The sequence below is a fragment of the Monodon monoceros genome, unplaced genomic scaffold (genome assembly GCF_005190385.1).
Source record: "Monodon monoceros isolate NGI ecotype Baffin Bay Population unplaced genomic scaffold, NGI_Narwhal_1 Super_Scaffold_3, whole genome shotgun sequence".
Lineage (NCBI taxonomy): Eukaryota > Metazoa > Chordata > Mammalia > Artiodactyla > Monodontidae > Monodon > Monodon monoceros.
Genome location: NW_021703780.1, coordinates 431,266 through 457,906, shown reverse-complemented (window position 1 = coordinate 457,906; position 26,641 = coordinate 431,266). Strand labels below are relative to the sequence as shown.

General features: G+C 40.0%; 1 protein-coding gene across 2 annotated transcripts; it reads right to left on the bottom strand.

Moving 5' to 3' along the window:
* Window positions 1-262: 262 nt before the first annotated feature.
* On the bottom strand, window positions 263-22,887 carry VBP1 (VHL binding protein 1). 2 transcript variants are annotated; one of them, XM_029244463.1, is made up of 6 exons: window positions 22,751-22,887; window positions 17,845-17,969; window positions 6,960-7,026; window positions 5,852-5,950; window positions 3,367-3,505; window positions 263-1,345 (listed from the first exon to the last, which is right to left on the bottom strand). In XM_029244463.1, exons 1-6 carry the CDS (start codon window positions 22,841-22,843, stop codon window positions 1,275-1,277), a joined length of 594 nt encoding a protein of 197 aa, XP_029100296.1. In that variant the 5' UTR covers window positions 22,844-22,887; the 3' UTR covers window positions 263-1,274. The 2 variants fall into 2 exon arrangements, with proteins under 2 accessions (XP_029100296.1, XP_029100298.1); XM_029244465.1 differs by lacking the exon at window positions 263-1,345 and adding an exon at window positions 1,354-1,509 and having other exon boundaries at window positions 22,751-22,849.
* Between the last annotated feature and the right edge of the window lie 3,754 nt (window positions 22,888-26,641).

Genomic DNA, 26,641 nt, shown 5'->3' with positions numbered 1-26,641 from the left:
AACCTCAAATTCTAAAATATGGAAATTCAAAAGTATGAAAGAAAAATTGACAAGGAACTCTGCTATCTTTCAGATTTAACTTCTCAATTGTTTGCTTATCTATATTCCTTCCAAAGGGATCTTATGTTGTTTCTACAAACATAAGAGGTTCTTGGGACACGGCTAGTTATGGTGTAAGTAAATAAACTTTACGAGTATGTGAAAAGACCCATGTTAATTTTAGAAAGTATAACATAAAAAAAGGTACTGTGCCACAGTTTTAACTTCACTGTTTTAATATCATGAAATACAAGTACAAAACATTGTACAAGTATACTCTTTACTACATGGAGATGGAATAATACATTTGTGTTTTTACCAGAATCTGTATCACCCAGTACTAGCCACTGTACCAATGGCTTTCCATAGGGATCTTCTAACACTCTTACGAAGTTTTATCATGAATAAAAAAGCTCACAACTTCGTTAAACCATCACAGATTTATATTTATCTTAATATTCCTGTTCAGCTGCTTTGGGGAACTGTTAAGAAGTACAAAATCGCCTCAGGCAAGAGTTTTCAGTGCGTAATTTTGTTATTTCATGTTGGCCAAGATCTCCTTTATGTTAGCATTGCAAAGGCTCTAGGCTCTGTGCACTTATATAGGGTTAGAAAGTGTTGTCTCAATAGCCCTCTTACTGTTTAGGAATGCAAATTACCACTTCCTGAAAAGTACAGAATATTATAATAGTTATTGGCTAAGCAGTAATTCATGAAACTGCATTTACATAGGACAAATAACAGCAATAGAGGACCATAAAGCCCCATGTGTGCTAAAGAAAAACAATTTTTCAAATATTCAAACTGTTTTTCCTACCTCTAAACTGGTTTTAACCACATCACAAGTGAGAGTAACACCAGCCAATAAAGAAAAAGTAAAGTGTGCTAAACTGTCCAAAAAGTCAGCTTCTATAGCATATCTCACAGTTTTCAGCCATTTCAGCTAAGACTTTTCTTATAACAAACAAACAAACAAACAAACAAAATGATGAAAGCAGCATTTACTTTGTTGGAAATGCAAAAAATAAAAATAAAAATACTGCAAATTTTATAAAATATTTGAAACTAATTCTGTTTTTATAAATAAATAAAGTGGTGTTTATCTTTTTTTAAAGTTTTAATCATCATTCTTGCTGTTAAAAATTATTTAAAGTTATGGCAACTTTTAAGGATAAACTTTGGGGTATTTAAAATAACATGTTTGGAAAATTGAACCACATTTTTAATTGCCAGCATTATGCTTTGTTCTTGGTAGAATCATCTTTGTTTCTTCTTTTTACATCCCAATTATAAACCCTGGCCATATCTGCAAGAATTGTCAAAGAAAATGCAAATGCAATTCTAAAGATAACATTCAATGACTAAGTATTCATTCACACACTGAATCAAAGACAGAAATCACACACAAAAAATACTAGTGACTATAGCAAGGTGTAGTATCATCTGGCAAAAAAGGGAACAAAATTACACCTAAATCAAGTCAAGGCCTCAAATCAATAATTGTTTAGCATATCTAGTCAACTATGGTATTATATTTAACAAATATGTGCTTGACACTGTCAACAGTTTTATAGAGAGCCCTTCATCCATGATATTTCAAAGGTAGTTCAAAGCATACATTGACATGTAATGTTTAAATTATTACAATTATCAATCACTTTATCTCTTACCCTCTGTTTGGCTAACAGGACACTCACCCAATTTATTAAGCATCTACATCTTTTCCTTTCCACAAACACCACCCTGCGTAGGCCTTCACATATCGATTATTTGTTTCATGGGTCATGCCTTTGGTGGTATATCCAAAATGCCACCATTGTACTAAAGGTCATCTAGATTTTCTCCAATGTTATCTTCTGGGAATGTTATAGTTTTGTTTTTTTTTTGTGTGTGAATGAAGTCTCCACATTACCAGTCACGTGCCAACTCCTGCTCTAGGCCTCAAACAGGCCTGCCTTCCCTCACCAACCACTCAACACCTGTCATGTGCTACGTGCTGTGGAGGAGAGAGAGAAAGTGGAGCTCCTACACTTGAAGAGCTCCCAGTCTGGAATGAAAAATAAATAAAGCACTACGTGCAAAGTGCACTGGGAGCCACAGAGGAACAACAAAACACCCTGAGAGGACTGGAAAATGTCCAGAAATGTTCTGCTGCTTGAGCCGACATATGAAAGACAAAACAGAGGAACCCAGGTAAACAGGGGGAAATGAGTCTAGCTAGGAGGAACCAAGTGTGGACAAAGGACACAGCACATATGGGGGCTGAGAAAAACCGATCGGGGTTATTTGGAACTTGGGTGCACTGGGAGAGGGCCAAGGCAGGAAGCAGTCAGTGGCATGAGGTAAGACTGGCAGGAAGCACCTCACAGGGCGCCCACGTGCATACCTTACATGTAACAAAGAACACTGAAGCATTATAACCAGAGGAATAAAAAGAAGTGTGACTCAGTGAATTCATGGTGGAGACAGTGTAAAGGACAGATGTGAGGAAACCAGACTAGAAAACTACTGAGTCTAGCTTCTAGAAGGCCAAAATGAGAGTAACAGCAATGGACAGAGAGATTTACAAGGGAAAGCTGACAAGAATCTGGTGATTAGTCGGCTTCTGGTGATGAAAGAGAGAGGAGCGAAGGTCGACTCCCACGTTTCTGTGCTGGGTGACTGTGCGGGGCTGACGACTAGGCGACAGGAGCGCGCGAGCAGCTGGGTCAACATGCGAGCCCTCCCCCTCGAGCAGAATACCTGCCGCCGCCTGTTCTCTCTGCCTTAAATACAGTCTCAGTCCTATCTTCTCAAAGCCTGCTCTGAACTAATTCCAGCCCACATCTATCTTTCCCTAACTTTAAACTGCCTTGGTGTTGAGTACATGAAGTGAACTTACTTATATTTTGCTGTGAGACGATCATTCAGCAGGTTCACATGTGCAGTTGTAACAGAGCAAGACTTCGCCACTCTTCTTGTTTTGCACTGATCCTCTCACCAGCCCATGCCCCATACAGCTTAGCACAGTTGCAGGAACACAGGAGACCCTTAATAAATACACTACTTGACTAGCTATGAAGATGTCTTGGGAAAATATTTGAAAGAAAAATACTCATTTGCTAAATCGACTTGCTGTTTCCACACTTTCACACTTCAAATTCAGATTAGTCTATCTATAAAGTTATTAAATATTAGTTCCAAGTATGTCATTTACTACTCTCATAAAATCTGCAACTTAACATCAGTCTAAGAATAAGGACATTCTTTTCATTAAAGCAATGCATGTAAGAACGTTGAAAGCATCTTTCTCCTTTCCCCCCTTTGCCTTTTTTTAGGAAAGGATACTGACTTCTGTGGTAGTAAACTGATCTCGAAGAAAGTCGAGGTCTTCCTCAAGAGAATCAAGATTCTTTGTGGCAGTCGATAAATTCTTTTCCAACAATGCCTGAGCTTCATCAATATCATATTCAAGCATTACATTTGCCTGAAGAGAGAAAAGCACGACAATGTCCGCACACTTACCCAGTGCTTTACAGGTTAGAACAGGGGTTGGCAAACTACAGCCCTTGGGCCAAATCCGGCCGGCTGCCTTTTGTCCTAAGTTTTATTGAAACCCAGCCATTCTTTATTCACTTAGGCTTGCATGCTACAGTGGCAAAGCTAAGTACTACTTGTGACAGAGACCGTGTGGTCTGCAAAACCAAAAATATTTACCCTCTGGCCCTTAACAGAACATTTACTGACCCCTGGGTTAGAGAATATATTCACACACATTTTATCATTTACTCGTCATAACAACCCTGGAGAGGCAAGTTACCTTCTCTACAGTTAAGAAAACAGAGGCTCCGAGAGGTCAGGTTACCTACGCTTTCGGGGATACTACATAAATGGAAGAATTACCATAAGAACCAGTATCTTTAGTTACCAAATCCTATCTTTCTACTAGCTCTATTGTGACACCAAATAGTATTACATTCAGATCAACTGAAATAGTTGTTTCTGAGCTTAAGATACCAAAAGTTTTCAAAAACATACATATTATCTACATTTGATCCACTGAGAGAAACAGCTGGCTTTTACTGCCCCCTTCCTACCTCCAGAGTAAATGCTGACACAGGGGGAACCATACTCCTAGCACCTGACTTAACACCGGGCATTTCCTGAACCACTTTCCTTATCTGGCAAATGGAATTTGAAAATTACTCAAAGGATTGTTGGAAGAATTAAATGAGACAACATGAAAGTGCTTAGCACAAAGTAGGTGCTACATTCTTATTGACTGAATATGCCAATCCATGATAATCAGAAAACTGTATAAAAATTCAGATAGGACTAAAAATATTCAGTGCAGAGTAAATGCCTCTCTAAAACCCAGACCCACAATCTCATTTCTCAATGACTGATGCTTCTTATTACTTTTTCTTTTCCAGAAAATTTCTACACTTTGCTTACTTTTAACAAGAGAAAATCGAATACATGTAAAAACACTTCATTCATGTCAAAAAACATCAATCATTCATTCAGGAAGTACCCTGTGCCAAGTATATCTCCTTAGTTGATTCACCTCTCAACTACTGCCTGATCGGCCTCTCTATTTGACGGTCTAATAGTCACCTCAAGACTGACATGCCCAAAACACAACTCCAAGTCGCCCTGCAAACCTGTTAGTCCTTTGCCTGTGATATGAGTTACAAATATTTTTCCTGTTGATTGTCTTTTGACTTTGCTCATGGTTTCTGAATTTTGAGGCCTGAAAAACCATCCTTATTTCAGGGCTCTAAATAAGTTATCTGTGACTTGGCCTACAATTTTGATGGTGTCAGTATTTCATCACACATTTCAAATGTGATCCACTTGGAATTCACCATCGTGTAAGGTGGGCTCCAGCCGTAATTCTCTCTCTCTCTCTCTCTCTCTCTCTCTCTCGAGAGAGAGAGAGAGAGAGAGAGAGAGAGAGAGAGAGAGCTCCCTGTTGTCCCAGTCTAGTTTATGAAATCACCTTATCCCCACTTGCTGATTAAATGTGTGCCAAGGGAAAGAGAAACAAAGGACAATAACCCTTAGGATTTGGGCTACTGGGTGGACAGCTGTTCCATTTACAGAACTAAAACTAAACAAGTACGGGAATTATGCTTGTAGAAATAAATGTACAAACTCTGAAAAGATTACAGCTAACAGAAATCAGGAGGAGGAACTAAGGGACAGAGAAGTGAGTTTCCATGTACGAATCTGCCTATCTTTCATGGCACGAGACTGCCTCTCAGGGATGACTCTACAGGATAGCAAGCGGAAATCCTCCCAGCTGGGAGAGCTGAGAGCAGTCATGACTGGCTGCTTTGTATGGGAACTTGCCTGAGGTAACAAGACCTATGGATAGCTAGCTGGACAGTCAGGAATGGCTTGGCTGGTCGATCATGGGACTGAGAGGAGTAAAATAGGAAAAAAAATCACAGAGAAGGTCTGTGAAATCATCAAAATTGAAATATATGATTTTTAAAAATGGGTTCTAACCTCAAGGTTTTTGTAATAATTCTTGCCCCCTCAAATTTAGAGAGATCTTTCTAGAACTAACAAAATCTGATGATGAAGAAACATCTAAGGTTCAACAGCACCTTCTGTTACATTTAAGAGCTAAAGCATTAGTTGGAGGGGAAGCAGCAGGGTTTTGGTCCATTTTGTTTTGATTGGGAGAGACTCGAGCATGTTTCTGCGGCAATCTTCCTCACACTCCCGATCCCCCTGAATGCCACCCCTTCATTCCTTCCACAGCTTCAACAATAATGCTTTACAAATGTCAGCCAAGGAAGTTGTGGCTATTACATTTACTTACCCCCAACCACAAACACACTTTATCGGTAGGAGGAACTGAAGCTTTGCAATACAGGTTATCTGCCAGTAAGAACCTGGTCTCCAGTGAATTGGTGGACTCCTTCAAAAAAAATGACAGTACTGTAAACAGTCCATTTTCACACCAAGGTTATAAGGAAGAGATCACAGAACTGAACCTAAGCCATTTAAAACAGTCCTATCACACAGACTAAGTAGAGTGGTAAAGAAAGGAATGCTGGAGCCAGACGGATGGGCAGGGAGGCTCGTGCGTCCTGGCTCAGCTACTTACTATAGCTCTGAAGGCTGTGGCAAGCAGAGTTCTCACACACTCACACCCCCCCCCCACACACACCCCAGTCTCACACCCCTCCCCGCCCCCACACACACCCCAGTGCCTGGCACAGAGTAAGCACTAGACAAGCGCTATCTATTATTACTTCATCAGTGCTTCGTGCTCAACAACCAATTTTCTGAAGCCTCTTATTAAGTTCATGACATAAAAAACATACTAGAAATGTAGTTATTCTACCAGTCAAGTAATAAATCATATATACATACACATACTATTTTAAATACAATATACTTATGACATTTAATTTTTACAGCCTGCTTATGTAACAAATATTGGATGAGGACTTGGAAGAGTCTCAAATCCAGTTCTGCCAGGAACTAGCTATGTAACAGTGCTCAAGTGTAACCTCTTTGCAAATGTTGCCTCAGCTGTGAAATGAGAACCTGAAACGTCATTTCTAAAATTTTTTCCAGCTCTGTAAGTACTGGACTCACTCCTTATTCTTAGAGAGAACAATAACAATAACAACAACAGAAACTATTAGATGCTGCTCAAAATGACATTTTCTTTTTGTACTTAAAAGAATTTCAAATTGCATTTAAGTTCTGCAGATACTACATATAAGTAAAATACCCCAAGAAGTGTGGGTTCTAGAATTAAACCTGACTTTTGGCGGAAAGCCACATGTCTCACTGTCTGTGATGTCAGTACACGTGCTCAGGACTGGTTCAAATACCAGTGACCAAGGAGTCAAGGAACACATGTCTCTGCTGAAGTATCCTGGTTTGCTCATGTTTACAAAGAAAACTGCACTTACTTTTTTCTTCTGCATGTACTTTAGAATTTCTAAAGTCTGCTTAATTTCAGGAATCTGACCTTTTAGCCTGTGAATAAGAAAAAGGTTAACTTAGTATTTGGCACCAGGACACAGTCTTACTAGCTTTGCATTTTCTACTGATATGTTTTGAGGACAATTTATATATATGAAATATTTAAGATATTTTATCTGTAAGATATTTAATAAATTTTGTTTATTAAAATATTTAAGATATTTCAGACATAAATATTTATTAAAATATTTAGATATAATAGCAAATATTTACGGAATGACTACTGTGCACAGAGTCCTATTCTATATGTCAAACCCCCCATCATTAGTTAACATTTCTAGAGAAAATCATATTCCACAGAGGTGATTCAGAGGTTCTACATTTAATTAGAATTGCATTTTATTTTAAAATAACATGCATTCAAATATTATATTCTAAATTGAAAACCACCAACTCCCTCAGTCATAGGCAGCTCAGCACCAGCAAGTGCAGGGACAGCTTCTCAGGGCCTGCGCTTCCCACACTGTAAAAGCACTTGAATGCCTAACACACCACAGTAAGATATAGTACAACTTTGCGATTCTTTTAAGCTTTGGGTAATTTTTCTTTAACTTTTACGTTGAAAAATACTTCCTTTTCAAGTTAGGTAACAACTGTTCTTAAAATTATAAATGGATCACTGTTTGAACACACGAAAAAACTTAAGAAAACGATGGACATGATGAGACTGATCAGACTCAACAGTTAAGTTATATTATAGCTACTAGAAAAACAACTAGCCTGGAACAACTGGACATCCACACATAAAAAACATGAATCTAGACACAGACACTACACATTTCACAAAACTTAAGTTCACATGAATCACATACCTAAAGGTACAATGCAAAACTATAAAGCTCCTAGAAGATAACACAGGAGAAAACCTAAATGACCTTGGGTATGGTGATGACTTTTTAGATACAACATCAAAGGCACAATCCATGAAAGAAATAATTGACATGCTGGACTTTATTAAAATTAACAACTTCCACTCTGCACAAGACCCTGCCAAGAGAACAAAAAGACAAGCCACAGGCTGTGGGAAAATATTTGCAAAAGACACATTTGATAAAGGACTGGTATCCAAAATACCCAAAGAACTCTCAAAACTCAACAATAAGAAAATTAACAACTGGATTAAAAAAATGGACCAAAGCCTTTAAAAGATACCCTACCAAAGATATACACATAGCAAATAAGCATATGAAAAGATGCTCCACATCATATGTCATCAGAGGATTGCAAATTAAAATAACGAGATACCACTACACACCTATTACAATGGCCAAAATCCAGAATACTGACAAGTCTGGATGTTGGTGAGGAGGTGGAGCAACAGCCCCTTTGGAAGACAGTGTGTCAGGTTCTTACAAAATAAAAATACTCTTACCATATGATACAGCAATCATGCTCCTTGGTATTTACCCAAAGGAGCTGAAAACTTAGGTCCACACAAAAACTGCACACAAATGCTTATGGAAGCTTTATTCATAATTGCCCAAACTTGGAAGCAACCAAGATGACCTTGGTAGGCAAATGGAGACATAAACTGTGGTCCATCCAGACAATGGAATAGTATTCACTGCTAACAAGAAATGATCTATCAAGCCACGAAAAGCCATGGGGGAACCTTGAATGCATATGACTAAGTGAAGGACGCCAACCTGAAAAGGCTGCAGACTGTATGATTCCAGCTATAAGACACTCTGGAAAAGACAAAACTATGGAGACAGTAAAAGGATCAGTGGTTGCCAGGGGTTTAGGAGGGGGAGGGAGAGATGAACATGCTGAGCACAGAGCATTCTTAGGGCAGTGAAACTACTCTGTATGATGCTATAATGGTGGATACATCACATCGTGCATGTGTCCAAACCCATAGAATGTACAACACGAGGGTGAACACTAATGTAAACTACGGACTTTAGCTAATAATAACATATCAATCTTGGCTCATCAATTGTAACAAATGTTCCACTCCGGTGAAGGGTGTTTGTTGATAATGGGGAGGCTATGTGTGTGTGGGGGCAGGGGCTATACAGGAAATCTCTGTATCTTCTGCTCAAGTTTGCTATGAAACTAAAACTGGCCTAAAAAATAAAGCGTATTAAAAATAATTTTTAAAAACTACTAGCAACTAATTCCCAAATGAAATCAATCTCACTGAGAAGAAAATAAGAGATAAAAATATGCTGAAAACACTCAAAGTCAAACTTATAGAAGAAAGAATGAAACATTTTTAGCTCTTTTTTTGGATTAAAGCTGCCCAAGGCTTTAAAGTGTTTTGCATGGAAAAATGTGCAAAACAGTTCTGGGAGTCCTGTCAAATCACAATGTAATCTGTAAGAAAACAGACTAAGGATACAAAAACAAAGCTGTGGTTCTTTCAAAATACATTTAACAAAATATTAGAGATCAGCATGTAAACAAAATTTAAATATGATAATGAAAATGTACTTCGTGAATTATATAAAGGAAGTCACATCATGTGTGAAGAAGGTTAGCACAGCAAACTTTATTACAGCGTGTGCTACTGACCCGGCAAATATGTCAGATAAGCCTGCTGCTTAAAAAATAGTATCACTGGGGCTTCCCTGGTGGCACAGTGGTTTAGAGTCCGCCTGCCGATGCAGGGGACACAGGTTCGTGCCCCGGTCCGGGAAGATCCCACATGCCGCGGAGCGGCTGGGCCCGTGAGCCATGGCCGCTGAGCCTGCGCATCCGGAGCCTGTGCTCCGCAATGGGAGAGGCCACAACAGTGAGAATCCCGCGTACCACAAAAAAAAAAAAAAAAAAAATCACTATCTGGTAGTACAGCCCAGTGAAGATTTGAGAAACACACCCTTAGCGTTGACTTTTTTTTTTAAAGCGTAGTTTGAAGGCTAATGTTCTGTGAACTCTTTACAATTCAATATGGATATCGTAGATCTCTCAATTTTGCTTATTTTTGTACATGTTGATATAGGTAAATGCTAGAAAGATCTACATTGAATCATTTATAAAATATCTGATACACATATAACATTAGTATGTTCAGATCAAGTTTTTTGGTCATGTAAATGATTTCTATGATTGACTGACAGATTGATTTATGGCTGAGTTGGGTCTTCGCTGCTGCGCATGGGCTTTCTCTAGTTGCGGCGAGCGGGGGCTACTCTTCGTTGCACTGCACGGGCTTCTCATTGTGGTGGCTTCTCTTGTTGCGGAGCACGGGCTCTAGGAGCGCGGGCTCTGTAGCTGTGGCTCGTGGGCTGTAGAGCGCAGGCCACTGTGCAAGTCTGAGCAATACACCCTCCCCACCCTGCTCTGTCCCAAAAGATAGCAGCTCTCCTGAACTGTGTGTTTACAGTCCCTTTTTTACTTTTTCAAATAGTTTCATCACATTTATGTGTATCCCTGAACAGTATATTTTTTGCTAGTTTCTTAGCTTAATACAAATGGTCTCATGTTGTATGCATTTTTCTGGGGTTTTGCTTTATAACTCAATTAAGTTCCTAAGATTTGTTCATTCATTTTCACTGCTGTGTAATATCCATTTAAAAATATAACACAACTTGTTTATCCACTTCCTATCAACAGACACTTGGATCAGTTCCAGATCTTTGTTATTCCATGAACAATGGAAATCTCTAGGTTCTGGAGTGGGTAGGGAAGTGAGAGGGAAGACAGCAGCTTAGAAGGGAAGTGGATCAAGTCTTCAAAGGGGGAATTTAAGGCTAAAGGGTAGGTGTTTTTCCTCCCTTTAAATTGCTGTGGGTGAATCACATTACCTACCCCATCACTGCTACAGGGCAGAAAAACAGCAGAATTGGCCAAAGGCAGGGAGAAGGTCAGGCTGAGGAGCCGAGAATACACGTACTGGCCCCCAGCAGTTCCCCTTGCCCACTCCCCCTCCCAGGGGAGATGCCAAAGACAGAGTAATGGAAAGAATGTCCCAGAGGCCCAGAGGCCAAGGCACTTGGTAGGGGAGAAACAGCATTTGTCTAATGGCTGTGCTGCAGAGTGTAAACCCCACCCACCAGGAAGGACCTGAATTACTCCTGTTCCCACACACGTTAATGGCCAAAGGAACTGATAACCCTGAGGGAATATGAGCTGATGGGGAAAAAAATGGTAATCTGATAAACTCAGCTACAAAATAAAATAAAGACAATAAATTCGACAACCTGTACCAGATGAAACAAAATCAAATTCTACAAGATTATACAGTGAGTATTTAAAAATACTTCAAAGAGAAAAGACAGGATATTGGTAATATGAAGAAGAAACAAGTAGCTGTAAGAAGGACCAAAAATACTACGTATAAAAAGTGTAATGGTTGAAATAAGGAACTCACAGATATCCATTTAATTGCCAAAAGACAAATTACCAAAATAGCAGAAGACAGGAAATAATAAAGAGACAGGGAAGGCAGAATTAGAAGAGTCAACATCCATATTAACAGGAATCCCAGAAGGAGAGAAGGAAAAAAAATAACAGATGACAGAAAAAAATGAAAAAATGATAATCACAAAATTTCCAGTTAGAGAAAGATAAAGCACATATAATTCATGTGTTAAAGAGTTCACCACAAGACAATGAAATACTAAATAACTTTTTTATATACCTATCAATAATTACTTTATTTATATATTTTTTAAATAGATCTTTATTGGAGTATAATTGCTTCACAATACTGTGTCAGTTTCTGCTGTATAACAAAGTGAATCAGCCATATGCATACACATGTCCCCATATCCCCTCCCTCTTGAGCCTCACTCCCACCCTCCCTATCCCACCCCTCTAGGTCATGGCCAAGCACCAAGCCAATCTCCCTGTGCTATGCTACTGCTTCCTATACAGCTGAAGGAAAAAGTTAAATGACAGGCTGCAACAAAAGATTTACAACACCTGTAAAGAAAAGGTTAGTATCCAAACTACACAGCCGTCTGCTGCAAAACAACTCAGTCAAGCACAGAAACAGTTTTCGTTGCACAGCTGTTATCACAGAGGTGAGGGAACTTTCAGAAAAAATAAAAGGGGATAAAACTGGAAAAGGCTTTGAGTTGAGCAGTGAGGACTAGAGAAAAGCAGGCATCTCAAGGCAGGTGACAATACCAGCTATAGACCTGAGCCTGGGCCCCCGACGCTCGGCTCAACAGGGGAGCTCACATATTAAGTGCAAGAACTTGGAACAGGGCTCAAGCAGTCCAAGGCTGATGAAGACCCACAGCTCCCGCAAAAGCAAAATCGTCTATAGATAAAAGCAATCCACACAGGTATCCATGGTTACAGGAAGCTGACATATAGTCAGTTAAGGAAGAATTTAAGAAAGATATCCTCACAGGGTTTCCCTGGTGGCGCAGTGGTTGAGAATCCGCCTGCTGATGCAGGGGACGCGGGTTCGTGAGCTATGGCTGCTGAGCCTGTGCGTCTGGAGCCTGTGCTCCGCAACGGGAGAGGTCACAACAGTGAGAGGCCTGCGTACCACAAAAAAAAAAAAAAAAGAAAGATATCCTCACAAAGACAAATTATAGTCAGATAAAACAAAAGAGATGACAACCTTGAAAGTATCCAAAAAGAAAAATTAGTTTATCTAAAAAGATTTAAAATAATAACCATATATTGTTTACATGGAACACCCTTAAATATAAATAATAAATAAGCTGAAAGAAAAGGGATTGGAAAATATACACCAGGAAAATGTTAGCCACCACTCCTGGGTATGTACCTGGAGAAAACTATAATTCGAAAAGATACATGCATCCCACTGTTCACTGTAGCACTATTTACAATAGCCAAGACATGGAAGCAACCTAAATGTCGATCGACAGATGAATCGATAAATAAGACGTGTTACGTGTATACAATGGAATATTACTCAGCCATAAAAAAGAATGAAATAATGCCATTTGCAGCAACATGGATGGACCCAGAGATTGTCGTACTGAGTGAAGTAACTCAGACGAAAAAGACAAATATCATATGATATTGCTTATATGTGGAATCTAAAAAAAAATGGTACAAATGAACTTATTTAGAAAACAGAAATCGAGTCACAGATGTAGAAAACAAACTTATGGTTACCAAAGGGGGAAGGGGGGAGGGATAAATTGGGAGCCTGGGATTGACATATACATACTATACATAAAATAGATAACTAATAAGAACCTACTGTATAGCACAGGGAACTCTACTCAATACTCTGTAATGACCTATATGGGAAAATAATCTAAAAAAGAATGGATATATGTATGTGTATAACTGATTCACTTTACTGTACACCTGAAACTAACACATTGTAAATCAACTGTACTCTAATAAATTTTTTTTTAAATGTTAGCCAAAAGAAAGCCGAAGTAGCTCTAAGTGTCCAACAAAACTGACTAAAACAATAAGCATTATTTTACATAGGGTTAAATTCACCAAGAAGACTTCGTAATTCTCAAATTGCATGCACCTAATAGAATAGACTAAAAAGCTTTAAAAAAAAAGGATAGAAAATTGTTTCAGGTTAAGATGGCAGCAGACTACCACTTGCACCTTTAACTGTTCACGTAGCAGAGAGCTGTTGAGATGATAGGAGCTACAGGGCTATTCCTGCAAGGGAACAAAGTGACAGGTGAGCTGATTTCCTGCAGCCACTTTTTACCAAAGAGTACATGAAGGGACATTTCTCTTTACAGAAATATGCCAGCTTATTAATAAATAAAAAATAAATAACTGAATTAGAACATCATTTTGCAACTCATAATTAATGGATCTAGGAATTCAGTATCATTCTAAGAAACAACTAGATACTATCTGCCTCTTAATGGAGAAACAATACACAAACCTATGAAGGAGTGTTGCCAAAAAACAAAAAGAGAAAAAAAAAGAGAAGAAAAACCTGACTATGAACAAGACTGCATATACAACTATCAACTTATAATAAACAGAAAGGGCAAAGAAACATGCTTGAAAATCCCACAATTGCTTTGAAATTTAGCAACATACTTCTGAATAACCCATAGATTATGAATCTAAATGTGAAAGATAAAACAATAAAGCTTTGAGAATAAAACATTAAGAGAATATCTTCAGGAACTTGGGATATTTCTTAAATAGGACACAAAAAGTACTAACCACTAAGGAAAAATTCTTAAATCAAACTACATTAAAAATAAAGGGTGATGTATATATGTCCATGCCATGGGTGTGATAGGGAGGGTTGGGTGGGAGGGAGGGAGACGCAAGAGGGAAGAGATATGGGAACATATGTATATGTATAACAGATTCACTTTGTTATAAAGCAGAAACTAACACACCATTGTAAAGCAATTATACTCCAATAAGATGTAAAAAAAAAATAAAGGGTGATGACTCAAACAGTATATCCACAGTGCTTCCATTTAAAAAAAGAAATCGGAAGCCTACCATATACCACACATAAAAATAAACTTCCGATGGATTAAGAAGTTAGATATGAAAATGAAAAAAATTAAGACTTTAAGAAGAACACTTAGGGGTATGTCTTTTTGAACATGGAATACAAAATAGGATTTCTTAAACAATACACAAAAAGCACTAACTATTAAGAGAACTTTTGACTTAAAACATTACTCAGCCTTAAAAAGAAATGAAATTGAGCTATTTGTAATGAGATGGATAGACCTAGAGTCTGTCATACAGAGTGAAGTAAGTCAGAAAGAAAAAGACAAATACCATATGCTAACACATATATATGGAATTTAAGGGAAAAAAAATGTCATGAAGAACCTAGGGGTAAGACAGGAATAAAGACGCAGACCTACTGGAGAACGGACTTGAGGATATGGGGAGGGGGAAGGGTGAGCTTTGACAGGGCGAGAGAGAGTCATGGACATATACACACTAACAAACGTAGTAAGGTAGATAGCTAGGGGGAAGCAGCCGCAAGGCACAGGGATATTAGCTCGGTGCTTTGTGACAGCCTGGAGGGGTGGGATAGGGAGAGTGGGAGGGAGGGAGACGCAAGAGGGAAGACATATGGGAACATATGTATATGTATAACTGATTCACTTTGTTATAAAGCAGAAACTAACACACCATTGTAAAGCAATTATACCCCAATAAAGATGTTTAAAAAAAAAAAAAGAACTACTCATCAAAAGAAATCATAAGGGGAAAAAAAAGAAAAATTACAAAAGCAAGAAAAATTTCTCACATATAACCTAAAAGGACTAGTATCCAATATATAAAGAATTCCTACAAATAAAAAAAGACAACCAACCCATTATTAAATGAATAAAACTCTTCAAAAAAGTTTTCCACATTTGCTGTCTCCATCATTCTCCTTTGAACCACTGGGCCAACACTGTTCCCATCCAGAACACCAATGACTTCCACTTTGCTAAATCCAAGTCCATTCTCAGTCCTTATCCCACTTGGGTGAGCCATCTGCAGCATTTGACACAGGTGATCATTCCCTCCTCCATGATACATTTTCTTAGCTAGGCTTCCAGAACCCCATGATCTCCCAGTTTTCCTGACCTCACTTAAAGTTTCTTTTCAGCCTTTTTTGCTGGTGTTCCCTCTTCTCCCTAACTTCTTACTGTTGCAATGTCCAGATCTTTGATCTTCTCTTCACTTGCACGCACTCTCTTGGTGATGGACCTCAGTCAGTCCCCTGGCTTTAAATGACTCCCAAATTTTTATCTCCAACCCAGATCGCTCCCAAAATTCACATTCATATATTTAACTGTCTACCTAACACCTCCACCTGGATGTCCAAATGATGTCCAAGGCATCTCAAGTGTGTCCAGAATTGAACTCCTCCTGATCTTCCCCCAAACCTGCTCCACCCACAGTCTTCTCAGATGTTGGTAACTCTCCCTTCCAGTTGCTCAGACCTGGGAGCCATCCCACATGCCTCCACAGTACTAGAGTTACCAAGGTAACTATGACACACGGATTCCCTCCGCTTCCCCAAGGCTTGGTCCTGAGGTCCATTTTCTTCTCTATCTGTAACCTCCGTGCAAATGACCTCAAAGCCAATGGCTTTATGCTTCTTTTGCAAATAAAAATAAACTTTTATTATAAAAGCAATAAATGTACATTGCAGAAAATTAAGAATACAGGTAAGCAAAATAAGAAAAATGCTATTTCCCACCACCCAAAGATTACCACTGTCAATATAACATTAGTGTCAATTCTTCCAGGTATTTCTGTGCACACACACATTTTTTCCCCAAATAAGAAGAGATAATGTTCATAGTGTTTTCTATCCTTTTTCCTATTAACACCCCTCATCTGTCCATGTTGATGACTTTTCATATCATCTAACACCTAGCCCTATTCAAATTTCCTCAGTTGTCACCAAAATCAAATGAGAAAATATATCTAAAAACAAACTTTTGGTTTGTTTTTTTCTTTTTTTTGGTCGTGCCGCATGGCTTGTGGGATCTTAGTTCCCTGACCAGGGATTGAACCCACACCCTCGGCAGTGAAAGCGCGGAGTCCTAACCACTGGACCACCAGGGAATTCTCATCTAAAGACAAACTTTTGTATTTTTGCGTAAGTGGTACCCTCACGCCCAGACTACCCTTCCTCACTGGAGCCTGCTTCCAAACTCATAACCAGGCTTCAAAATTCTACATAGCCATCTGCTTCTCTTGGAAGTTTCCCCTGAATCCCTCTGTCCCCCTTCAGATCACCCGTTCCCCTATGCTAACTCATTACTGTGCACCATAACTCCTTGACTGCTATACTCTGTACTTATTTAAATATCTATTATGCCCCTAGACCATAACCCTGTTGAAAGCAGATACTGAACCTTATTTCACCCAAAACAGTATCTGGCACCTATGAGGAATTCCATAAACATTCAACTGACAGAAGAATGCTGTCACATGTGTATAGCAGGTATCTGTAGGTATTTATTACTGTGGATTGATTTCGTAAGCTACTATGAACATACAGGGGAATAAAGGATCGAGAGCAAGAATACTTCTGCCCTATCACTTATGAAGTCTTGGCAAAGTCACAACTTCTGTGGGTTTCTCATCTCATCGGCAAAATGAAAAGAATGAACTAGACATTTAAGATGTTACGATCCTAGAAGCTTTGGAATAAGGACTTCAATATTCATTCTATTACGTTTTCAAAAGCATCTTTAGACTGACAATACCAAAGTGCTGGTGAGAATGAAGAACAACTGGAACTCCCAATACATTGCTGGTGGCAGTGTAATATGCTAAAGCCACCTAGGAGGACTTTTGGCAGTTCCTCATAAAATTAAACATACACTTACCATACAAGTCAGCAATTCTACCCCTTGGATAATTACCCAGGAGAAATGAAAACATGTCCACCCAAAGACTTAAAACCAAATGGGGAAACAAACCAAATGTCCATCGACAAGCAAATAGATAAAAAGAGAAAAAAACTGTGGTACATCCACATACAATGGAAAATGACTCAGCACTAAAAAGAAACTAACTTACTGATACACACAACACCATGGATGACTCTCAAAAAGCATTATACTAAGTGTAATAAGCCTGACATAAAACAGTAGTTACTATATGCTTCCATTTATATGAAGTTCAAGAACAGACAAAACTAATTTATGGTGAAAGTAATCAGAACAGTGGCTGTCTCTGGGAGTGTGCAGGGTTGGGCGTAAAGGGGCAGGAGGAAACTTCCTGAGGTAACAGAAATGTTCCATATATTGATCTGGGCAATGGTTACAGAAGTGGATACATTTATCAAAACTCATCAAACTGAACATTCAACGCATAGACATTTTATCTGTATGCAAATTATGTCTCGATCTTTTAAAAATCTAAGCTATACAATATTAATTTTAAAAACTTAGAAATCTTTGCACTTACCTCCTTTTCTTTTGAGCAAGGTTGAGCTCCATAAACTTATACTTCTGGTACTGTTCATCCAGCTTCTTCAGTACTGTATCTGCAGTCTCATTCCCAGGCTGTTTCATGAAGGAATCTACATCTTCCTTTAATATCAAAAAGAATACATTACAAATTTTAGAATTCATACCTCTGATTTTTGACCGCTTTAGCTTTATTTTTAAACATAAAAAGAGCTTGTGTTTATTTTTCTCCAAAGGCTTGTTTTTAACTAAAAAAGTATTTATAAAAAGTTAGAGACCATTTCAGACAGTGCACATACATTATGTAGCTAATTTATTATTCTTCCACCTTCCCCTTTTTATTTATATATAGGGAAAGAAAGATGACCTTGTCTGCTTTTTTTTTTAACATCTTTATTGGAGTATAATTGCTTTACAATGGTGTGTTAGTTTCTGCTTTATAACAAAGTGAATCAGTTATACATATACATATGTTCCCATATCTCTTCCCTCTTTTATCTCCATCCCTCTCATCTTCCCTATCCCACCCCTCCAGGCGGTTACAAAGCACCCAGCTGATCTCCCTGTGCTATGCGGCTGCTTCCCACTAGCTATCTACCTTACGTTTGGTAGTGTATATATGTCCATGCCTCTCTCTCGTTTTGTCACAGCTCACCCTTCCCCCTCCACATAACCTCAAGTCCATTCTCTAGTAGGTCTGTGTCTTTATTCCTGTCTTACCCCTAGGTTCTTCATGACATTTTTTTTCTTAAATTCCATATATATGTGTTAGCATACGGTATTTATCTTTCTCTTTCTGACTTACTTCACTCTGTATGACAGACTCTAGGTGTATCCACCTCATTACAAATAGCTCAATTTCGTTTCTTTTTATGGCTGAGTAATATTCCATTGTATATATGTGCCACATCTTCTTTATCCATTCATCCGATGATGGGCACTTAGGTTGTTTCCATCTCCAGGCTATTGTAAATAGAGCTGCAATGAACTTCAAAGCTTTTGCACAGCAAACGAAACCATAAACAAGACCAAAAGACAACCCTCAGAATGGGAGAAAGTATTTGCAAATGAAGCAACTGACAAAGGATTACTCTCCAAAATTTACAGGCAGCTCATGCAGCTCAATAACAAAAAAACAAACAACCCAATCCAAATATGGGCAGAAGGTCTAAATAGACATTTCTCCAAAGAAGATATACAGATTGCCAAAAGACACATGAAAGAATGCTCAACATCATTAATCATTAGAGAAATGCAAATCAAAACTACAATGAGATATCATCTCACACCGGTCAGAATGGCCATCATCAAAAAATCTAGAAACAATAAATGCTGGAGAGGGTGTGGAGAAAAGGGAACACTCTTGCACTGCTGGTGGGAATGTGAATTGGTACAGCCACTATGGAGAACAGTATGGAGGTTCCTTAAAAAACTACAAATAGAACTACCATATGACCCAGCAATCCCACTACTGGGCATATACCCTGAGAAAACCATAATTCAAAAAGAGTTATGTGGGCTTCCCTGGTGGCGCAGTGGTTGAGAGTCTGCCTGCCAATGCGGGGGACGCGGGTTCGTGCCCCGGTCTGGGAAGATCTCACATGCCGCGGAGCGGCTGGGCCCGTGAGCCATGGCCGCTGAGCCTGTGCGTCCGGAGCCTGTGCTCCACAACGGGAGAGGCCACAACAGTGAGAGGCCCGCGTACAGCGCCAAAAAGAAAAAAAAGAGTTATGTACCAAAATGTTCATTGCAGACCTTGTCTGCTTTATACATCCGCCATGCAGCACATTGCCTAGTCATGTGCCCTAGCCACAAAATGATTCAACAGGCTGTGTGCCAAAATTATAGATTTTATTACTGAAATTTTTAACTGAACAAGTTCTGCCACAGATATCATGCTAAATATCGTCATTAGGTTCCCAAGACAAGTCACAACTGCTTCCTTGAGTATCAAGTGGTTGAAATAAAGTAAGGCAAACTGAACAATATTTGGAACAGGAATAAATAAGCAAAAGAAAAGCAATAAAACTGAACTGCATTTTTTAAAATGTATACTGCACATGCTGGTCCTTGAAGAAAAGCTAGTTAATTAGGTAAGGATCAGGAACTAAGTGAAACTATATGGAAACTTTAAGGAGATTCTGTAACAGCCTTCTAGTAGTTTAAAGAACTTTAGTCCTTCCTTGCAACTAAGTTAAATTCAATTATCTCACAGTTTCTGGGATCTCTACATCATTATTCTTATCCATGCTTACTAGCTATAAGGGAGTATTTTAGTAGAAACGAGGCAAGAAGCAAAAAGAAGAGAAACACAGCAAGGGAGTGAACTATGAAGCCATCAAGCTAGAGACTGTAAAAGAAATTGAAAAGGTGAGGCTGAGGCAATGGCTGAGTTCTGCATGGAGATGAAATGCATGCAGTTAAAATGCAGATAAATGCATTCTGGAGATAAAATGGAGATAGCATCTTCCTAGAAGGCTCACTGTAGGAAGAGAAATGTCAAAGTTTTTAGCACATGTTATTAGAAGCTTAGACTCTAGCAAGAAGAATTAACTACAGCAGCATAGGTTTGTGGTTAAGAGACAGGGGCTGCCTGGTTTGAATGCTGGCTTCATCACATACTAGATGACCTTGGAAGTTAGTTAACCTTTCTCTTTGGCTCAATTTCCTCATCTGTAAAGAGAAAAAAAGTACCTTTTCCTCACAGGGGATTAAATGAGTTAGCACGTGTAAAATACTTAGAAGAGTACACAACAGCTAGTAAGTGTTCAACATTAGATATGTATAAGTGTACAAAACTACAGGGAGGTCATATCTGAACTAGATGTTGAGAGATGGAGAGGTCAACAAATCGACAAGGGGGGAAAGGGACAATTAAAGCAGAGAAAGAAAACAAATTACTGCATCAACGGGAATGGGGAAAAGGCAAGGTGTGACTTTTAACCACTATCAACACAGAAACTAATATACATTAAGCATTTACTTGCAATACTGAAAGCACAGTCTCTGTTTCTCAGGGCAACTCTAACTACTGTTACTCCTATTTCACTTAAAGAAACGGAGGCTCAGATTGTAAAATAATATGCTCAAGATTAAGCAGCAACTGGGAAGTAGAGGCATGATTCAAACCTTGTTCTATTTAGAAACCATTGTTCTTTCTATAATACCATGTTATTACAATTAGTTTAGGAACATACAAATATTTATGTAAATTTGGATTATTTATTATATCATATTGACAGAAATTTTAAGGTCTAGAAAAAATAACTTGTGACATTTTAGGGAAAATGCATTTTAAGATAACAGTTTATAAAGCCCTTTGATAAAGTTTATCCTCCTGAATTAGATTTCTGAAGCCATCTCTTGCTGAGCACCATGGGTGTGGTATTTTAAGGCACTATGGAAATTCAATCAACACTTAGTTATGAGCTTATACTGTGTGTCAGGTACTGTGCTAGCGTCAGGAGAAATGACAGGGAGCAAGGTAATGACCTAACCTCCCTCCCAGTGGCAGAGCATGGCGCAGAAGTAGAGCTCTGCAGCCCCACAGATTGCCTAAATTCAAAGCCTGGGTAACTCACTTACACCCTGTGTGACTTGGAGCAAGTTACTCAAGGGCTCTGTGTCTCTGTTTCAACATGTACAAAATGAGAATAACAGTATCTGCCTCTTAGAGTTTTGTAAAAGCATTAGGAAAGTGCCCGGTATTCAACAAATTTTCTCTCTTGTTGACAGTTACCTGGGAGATGAGTGGAAAGAAAGAAATGGCACGGCTCAGGGAGAAAAAACAAAGTAACTGAAGAAAATAGTACAAAACCGAATCATCAAATGCAAATATGCACAGAATGTATATAAAAGTGGTGTGAATAAAAGAATAAATAAAAGAAATGGGTCTTTTGAAGGCTGGACGATACCAAGAACAAAAAGGTAGAGACAAGGCAATATAGGTACAAACCAAAAGGTTGAGAAATTTCCATTAAGATTTTATAGTAGTTCAGGCAAAACTGAGTGGAGAAAGATGGGCGATACCGGCCTGGAAGGCCACTCAGGTTTTCTCTTATTATTCAAATAATATTCAAATACTATTTCGAGAACAGCCTTACGGGGCGGGGACAGGATTGAAAGCACTACTTGTTTCCCTCTGTTTGGCCTTGGGTTGGTCTCCCTGTTCTGTGAAGCCTCCAACAATGCATTCCCTGCTTCCTCTCTCACCTGCACACGATTCATTCTCTAAGTTGTTAAGACCATTTAGCTAAAAGCAAATGTGGTTGGTTACACAGGGGCTTCACTTAGACACCTTCTGGTGACTGCCCGTGGCCGACTGGCTAAAGCCTCAGGGGCCCAGCGGGCCACACAAGGCCTTCAAGGTCTCCCCGGTCCGACGTTCCCCTCCGCCTTCTTCCGAGGCAACTGGCCACCGCAGCCCTTCAACACACTAGGTGCCATTTCCTATGTTCACACCTGAGCTCCTCTGCCTGCTCACTGTACCCCGTCACCATCTACGCATCGGTCTCCCCAGCATCTAGGCTGACTCTCAAGCTTCTCACCGCCTCCGTTTTTCCGGGAAGTAGGGTCGAAATCCCGCGTCGGGGATGGGCTGGGGCGGGGGGGGGGGGGGGGGAGGCGGTCCCTCAGAGAGGCCCCGCGCCCCCTCCGGCTCCTGAGTCCGTCGCCCCGCGCCCCCTCCCCCATCTTCTGGGGCCTTCTCAGACCGCGCGCCCCACGGCGGGTCCTGACACAGCTCAGTCGGTCCTGGCACAGAGCGGGAGAGCGGACGGAGCGCTCTCTCCGCGGTCCTTTAGCTCAATTCCTTCCCCCAACAACCAAGGCCGAGCTGGGGGCCAAGAAGGAAGGGGTAGCCCACCGCGTAGCGTCAAGATACCGAGCACCAGCGTGTCTCTTACCACGAAAACGGCCTCAGGAATCCCCAGGTGGAGCCGCCGTCCGTTCCCTCCAGCCACTTCTCCCAAACCACAACCTTCCTTGCCGGCCGCCATCTTGGGGAAGCGAGCGCGCGACTAACGGCCTATCGAGCGCCTGTAGCCTGGGGCCTGTGATTGGCTCGCTCACAACGGCAGGCCCGCCCTCCGCTTGTGAGTCTGCACATTCATTGGCTCACAGGAAGTAGCCGCCCCTTACCCGTCGGACGAGTCTCCCAACCTGTGGGTTCTAATTGGTTGCGCGCAGGTGAGTGATAAGCGTGGAAGGACTGCCGAGGCAAAGCTGGCTCTGCAGGGAGGACCAATACCTAGTCCTGGGAAAAGGGATTCCGGGGGTTTTGTGGGTGGGCTGGCTGGAAGACCCTGACAATCGGGGACCAAGCCGGAACGGACCCCACTACCACCCCAGAACACGCGGCACTCTCCAGAATAGCCTTCGAAGCGACCCGATCCCTTCTCGGATTCAAGCAAATCCGGGATCTAGACACCACCACAGGGCCTGGGTCTCGGTGTCTTTCTGGGCCCACCATATTCACGAGCTTCCTGGCCCTTGAAGGGGACTTGTTTTGTGCCTACTTCCGGGTGGACCCAGTGGCTTCATCCTAATAAACACTCCGCCCATTTTGTCACAATTTACCGAAAGCCACCTTTGATCAGGCTCTCACCACCCCAGCTCAAACGTTTTCAAAACTTCACAGTGTACATAGAAAATCCTAAGAACTCTTCCGATGCTTCTAGGCCCAACGCATTCCCCAAGATCATCCACCACTACAACCCTTTGAAAGCAAGCAATTATTCTTCGATCTGTTTTCTGACATCTAACCACCGTGTTTGTTCCTGCGTTTGCCTGCACTGTAGTGCTTCACAGTACACCGGTGCTTCATCCACTCACACAAAGCCTACCATGAGACAGGCCCTGTCTGAATAAAGGATAAATGTCAGTTTCCTTACTTAGTGGGGACACATATATAATAATAGTGATTAACATTTAATAAAAACGAACTATGTGCAACTCACTGAGTCATGTTCTTTAAACCCCACAGCTCAGTGTCCCTAATATCACCCCTAGTTTGCAGACAAGTAAAGGGACTTAAAATGAATGATTGGTAAGATAATAGAATCAATATTATAACCGTGACATACGGGGTAGGAAAGAAGCACAGGTGAAGACACTACGTAAGTCATATTTTAAAATGAGAATTACAACGCGTATCAACAAGGCTGTTGTAAAGATTAAATGAGATTATGTATGTACAATACCTAATAAGTACTTGCCACACAGTAGGGCTAAAGCAATGAGGAAACTAGGCGAGGCTGAAGAAGTGCGAAGAGGGAGCGGATGAAACTGCAAAAGTGGGGGGAGAGGGGTGGGGCAAAAGCACTGGGGAGCCGGAAGGTCTGGAAAACTTGGGAGATGACAGGGCCTGAGGAATGAGGAGGGAGGTGGGGCCAGAGGTTGGGTAATGAGGAGGGGCTGAAGGAATGAGGAAGGTGGGTGGGACAGAGGACTGAGCTAGAGGACGGGTGCCAGGAGAGGGGAGTACTACGGAAAAGGCTGGAGCTGGAAGAGTAAAACAGTTGGGCGGACCTGTAGAACTGGAGAGACGTGAGGACCCTGGGGACTAGAGAGAAGGTAGGGGGTTGGAGGACTGGGGAGAGGAGCGGGGCAGAGGAATGTGGGCAGGGCTTTGAATTGGACTGAGTGGTGAAGGACTGGCTCCGACGGAGGGTTTAGAGGACTGGAAAGTGGGCTGGACTAGAGGAAGGGGAGGGGTGGGAGCTGTAGAACTGTTGAAGGGGGCAGGGCTAGAGGACTGGGGAGAGGGAAGGGGTTGGAGCGGTGCGGAGATGGCTGGTGCCTGAGGAATGGAGAAATTGGGCAGGGCAGTAGGACCAGAGGGTGCCAGGGCTGAGGCCTTGGAATACGGGCGGTGGATGACTGTGGGAGCCTCTGTATAGTAGTAACAAAAACTTAGAACATGAAATTAAACAATACCATTACGTTAGAATTAAAAAACATGAAATAGTTGGTAGTTATATAATGAAAAGTGCTAGATACTGTTAAAAATCCCAAGTCGATAGAGAGAAATTAAAGAATGCCTGAAGAAATTGAGTGTTATACTGTGTTCATGATTTGGAATTACTGATTTTGTTAGGATGTCTTATGTCTATTTTCTCCAAAGTTAACTATAGATTCAATGAAGTCCTAATCAGCATAGAAATTGATCAGTTGACTGTCATATTTTATGTAATTCAAAGAAAATGTGAATACCTGAAACAATCTTGAAAAATATGAATAAACATGGAAGACTAATACTACCTGATTTTGAGACCTACAGAAAACTATGATAATCAAGACAGTGTGTTATTGGACTAAGGATAGACCTTTGGATCAACAGAACAAAAAAGAAAAAATAGACCCATAAATATGCTGTCAGTTGGTTTTTGAGAAAAGTACTAAGACAATCCAAGGGAAAAGGAATTTGTTTATCCCAAATGTTGCAAGAACAACTGGATAACTATATAGAAAAAGTAAACCTCTACCACTACCTGTCACCAAACACAAAAATGTATGGGGGCACGGGTTCAATCCCTGGTGGGACAACTAAGATCCCACATGCCACGTGGCGTGGCCAAAAAATATATATATATCAAAACCAAAGAAAAACATCAAAATGGGCAAAATAGTTGGACGCTTCACACACTAAAAGAGATGTTGGAATGGCCAATAAGTGTATGAAAAGTTGCTTAGTCATCAGGGAGAGGTAAATTAAACCACTATGTCATATTACTTACAAACCCACTAGAATGGCCAAAATTTAAAATACGGATTTTGGGCAAGAATTTGGAGCAGCAGAATTCTCATACACTGCTCGTGGAATAAAGTGGTACAGTAATTTTTGGACAACTTTTGGAAGTTTTAATTTTAGATAAACACCTGCTCTGTGACCCAGCCATTCTACTCTTAGGTATCTACCCAAGAGACAGATCCATATTTATCCACAAAAAGATTCAAACAAGAATGTTTATTTGCTGTACAGTAGAAACTAACACAATATTATAAAGCAATTATACTCCAATAAAAATTTAAAAAAATGAAATCAAAGTTAGATTGTAAATCAACTATATTCCAATAAAAATTTTTTTAAAAATAAAAATTGAATTAAAAAAATAAAATAAAATCAAAGTTAGTAATGTAAATAAAATGAATTTTAAAAAAATTAAAAAAGAATGTTTATAGAGTTTGTATGTGTATATAAATTTAAATTTTAGTTTAAAAATAATGAGCATGAAGAAATATATCTTCAGATAAAAACTGAGTTTATCGCCAGCATAACTACATTAAATAAACTTCTAAAAGATGTACCTGAAGAAGAGGGGAATGATTCCAATGCAAGAAGAAATGGTGAACAAAGAATTTGTGAACACATTGCTAAGTGTAAGCAAAATCGTTTCTCTCTAACACTTTTAATTTGGGGGGCTAACAAAATGGGACAGGACTAAAATATTGGGTCACTATAGTCCATACGTTGGGAGGGAATGCCCTTGTAGTTTAAAAGTGTTCTGAGGTCCTTGTGTTATCTGAGAGAGGAGATTAAGATGATATATTTTTTAACATCTTTATTGGAGTATAATTGCTTTACAATGGTGTGTTAGTTTCTGCTTTATAACAAAGTGAATCAGCTATACATATACATATATTCCCATACCTCTTCCCTCTTGCGTCTCCCTCCCACCCTCCCTATCCCACCCCTCTAGGTGGTCACAAAGCACTGAGCTGATCTCCCTGTGCTATGCGGCTGCTTCCCACTAGCTATCTATTTTACGTTTGGTAGTGTATATATGTCCATGCCA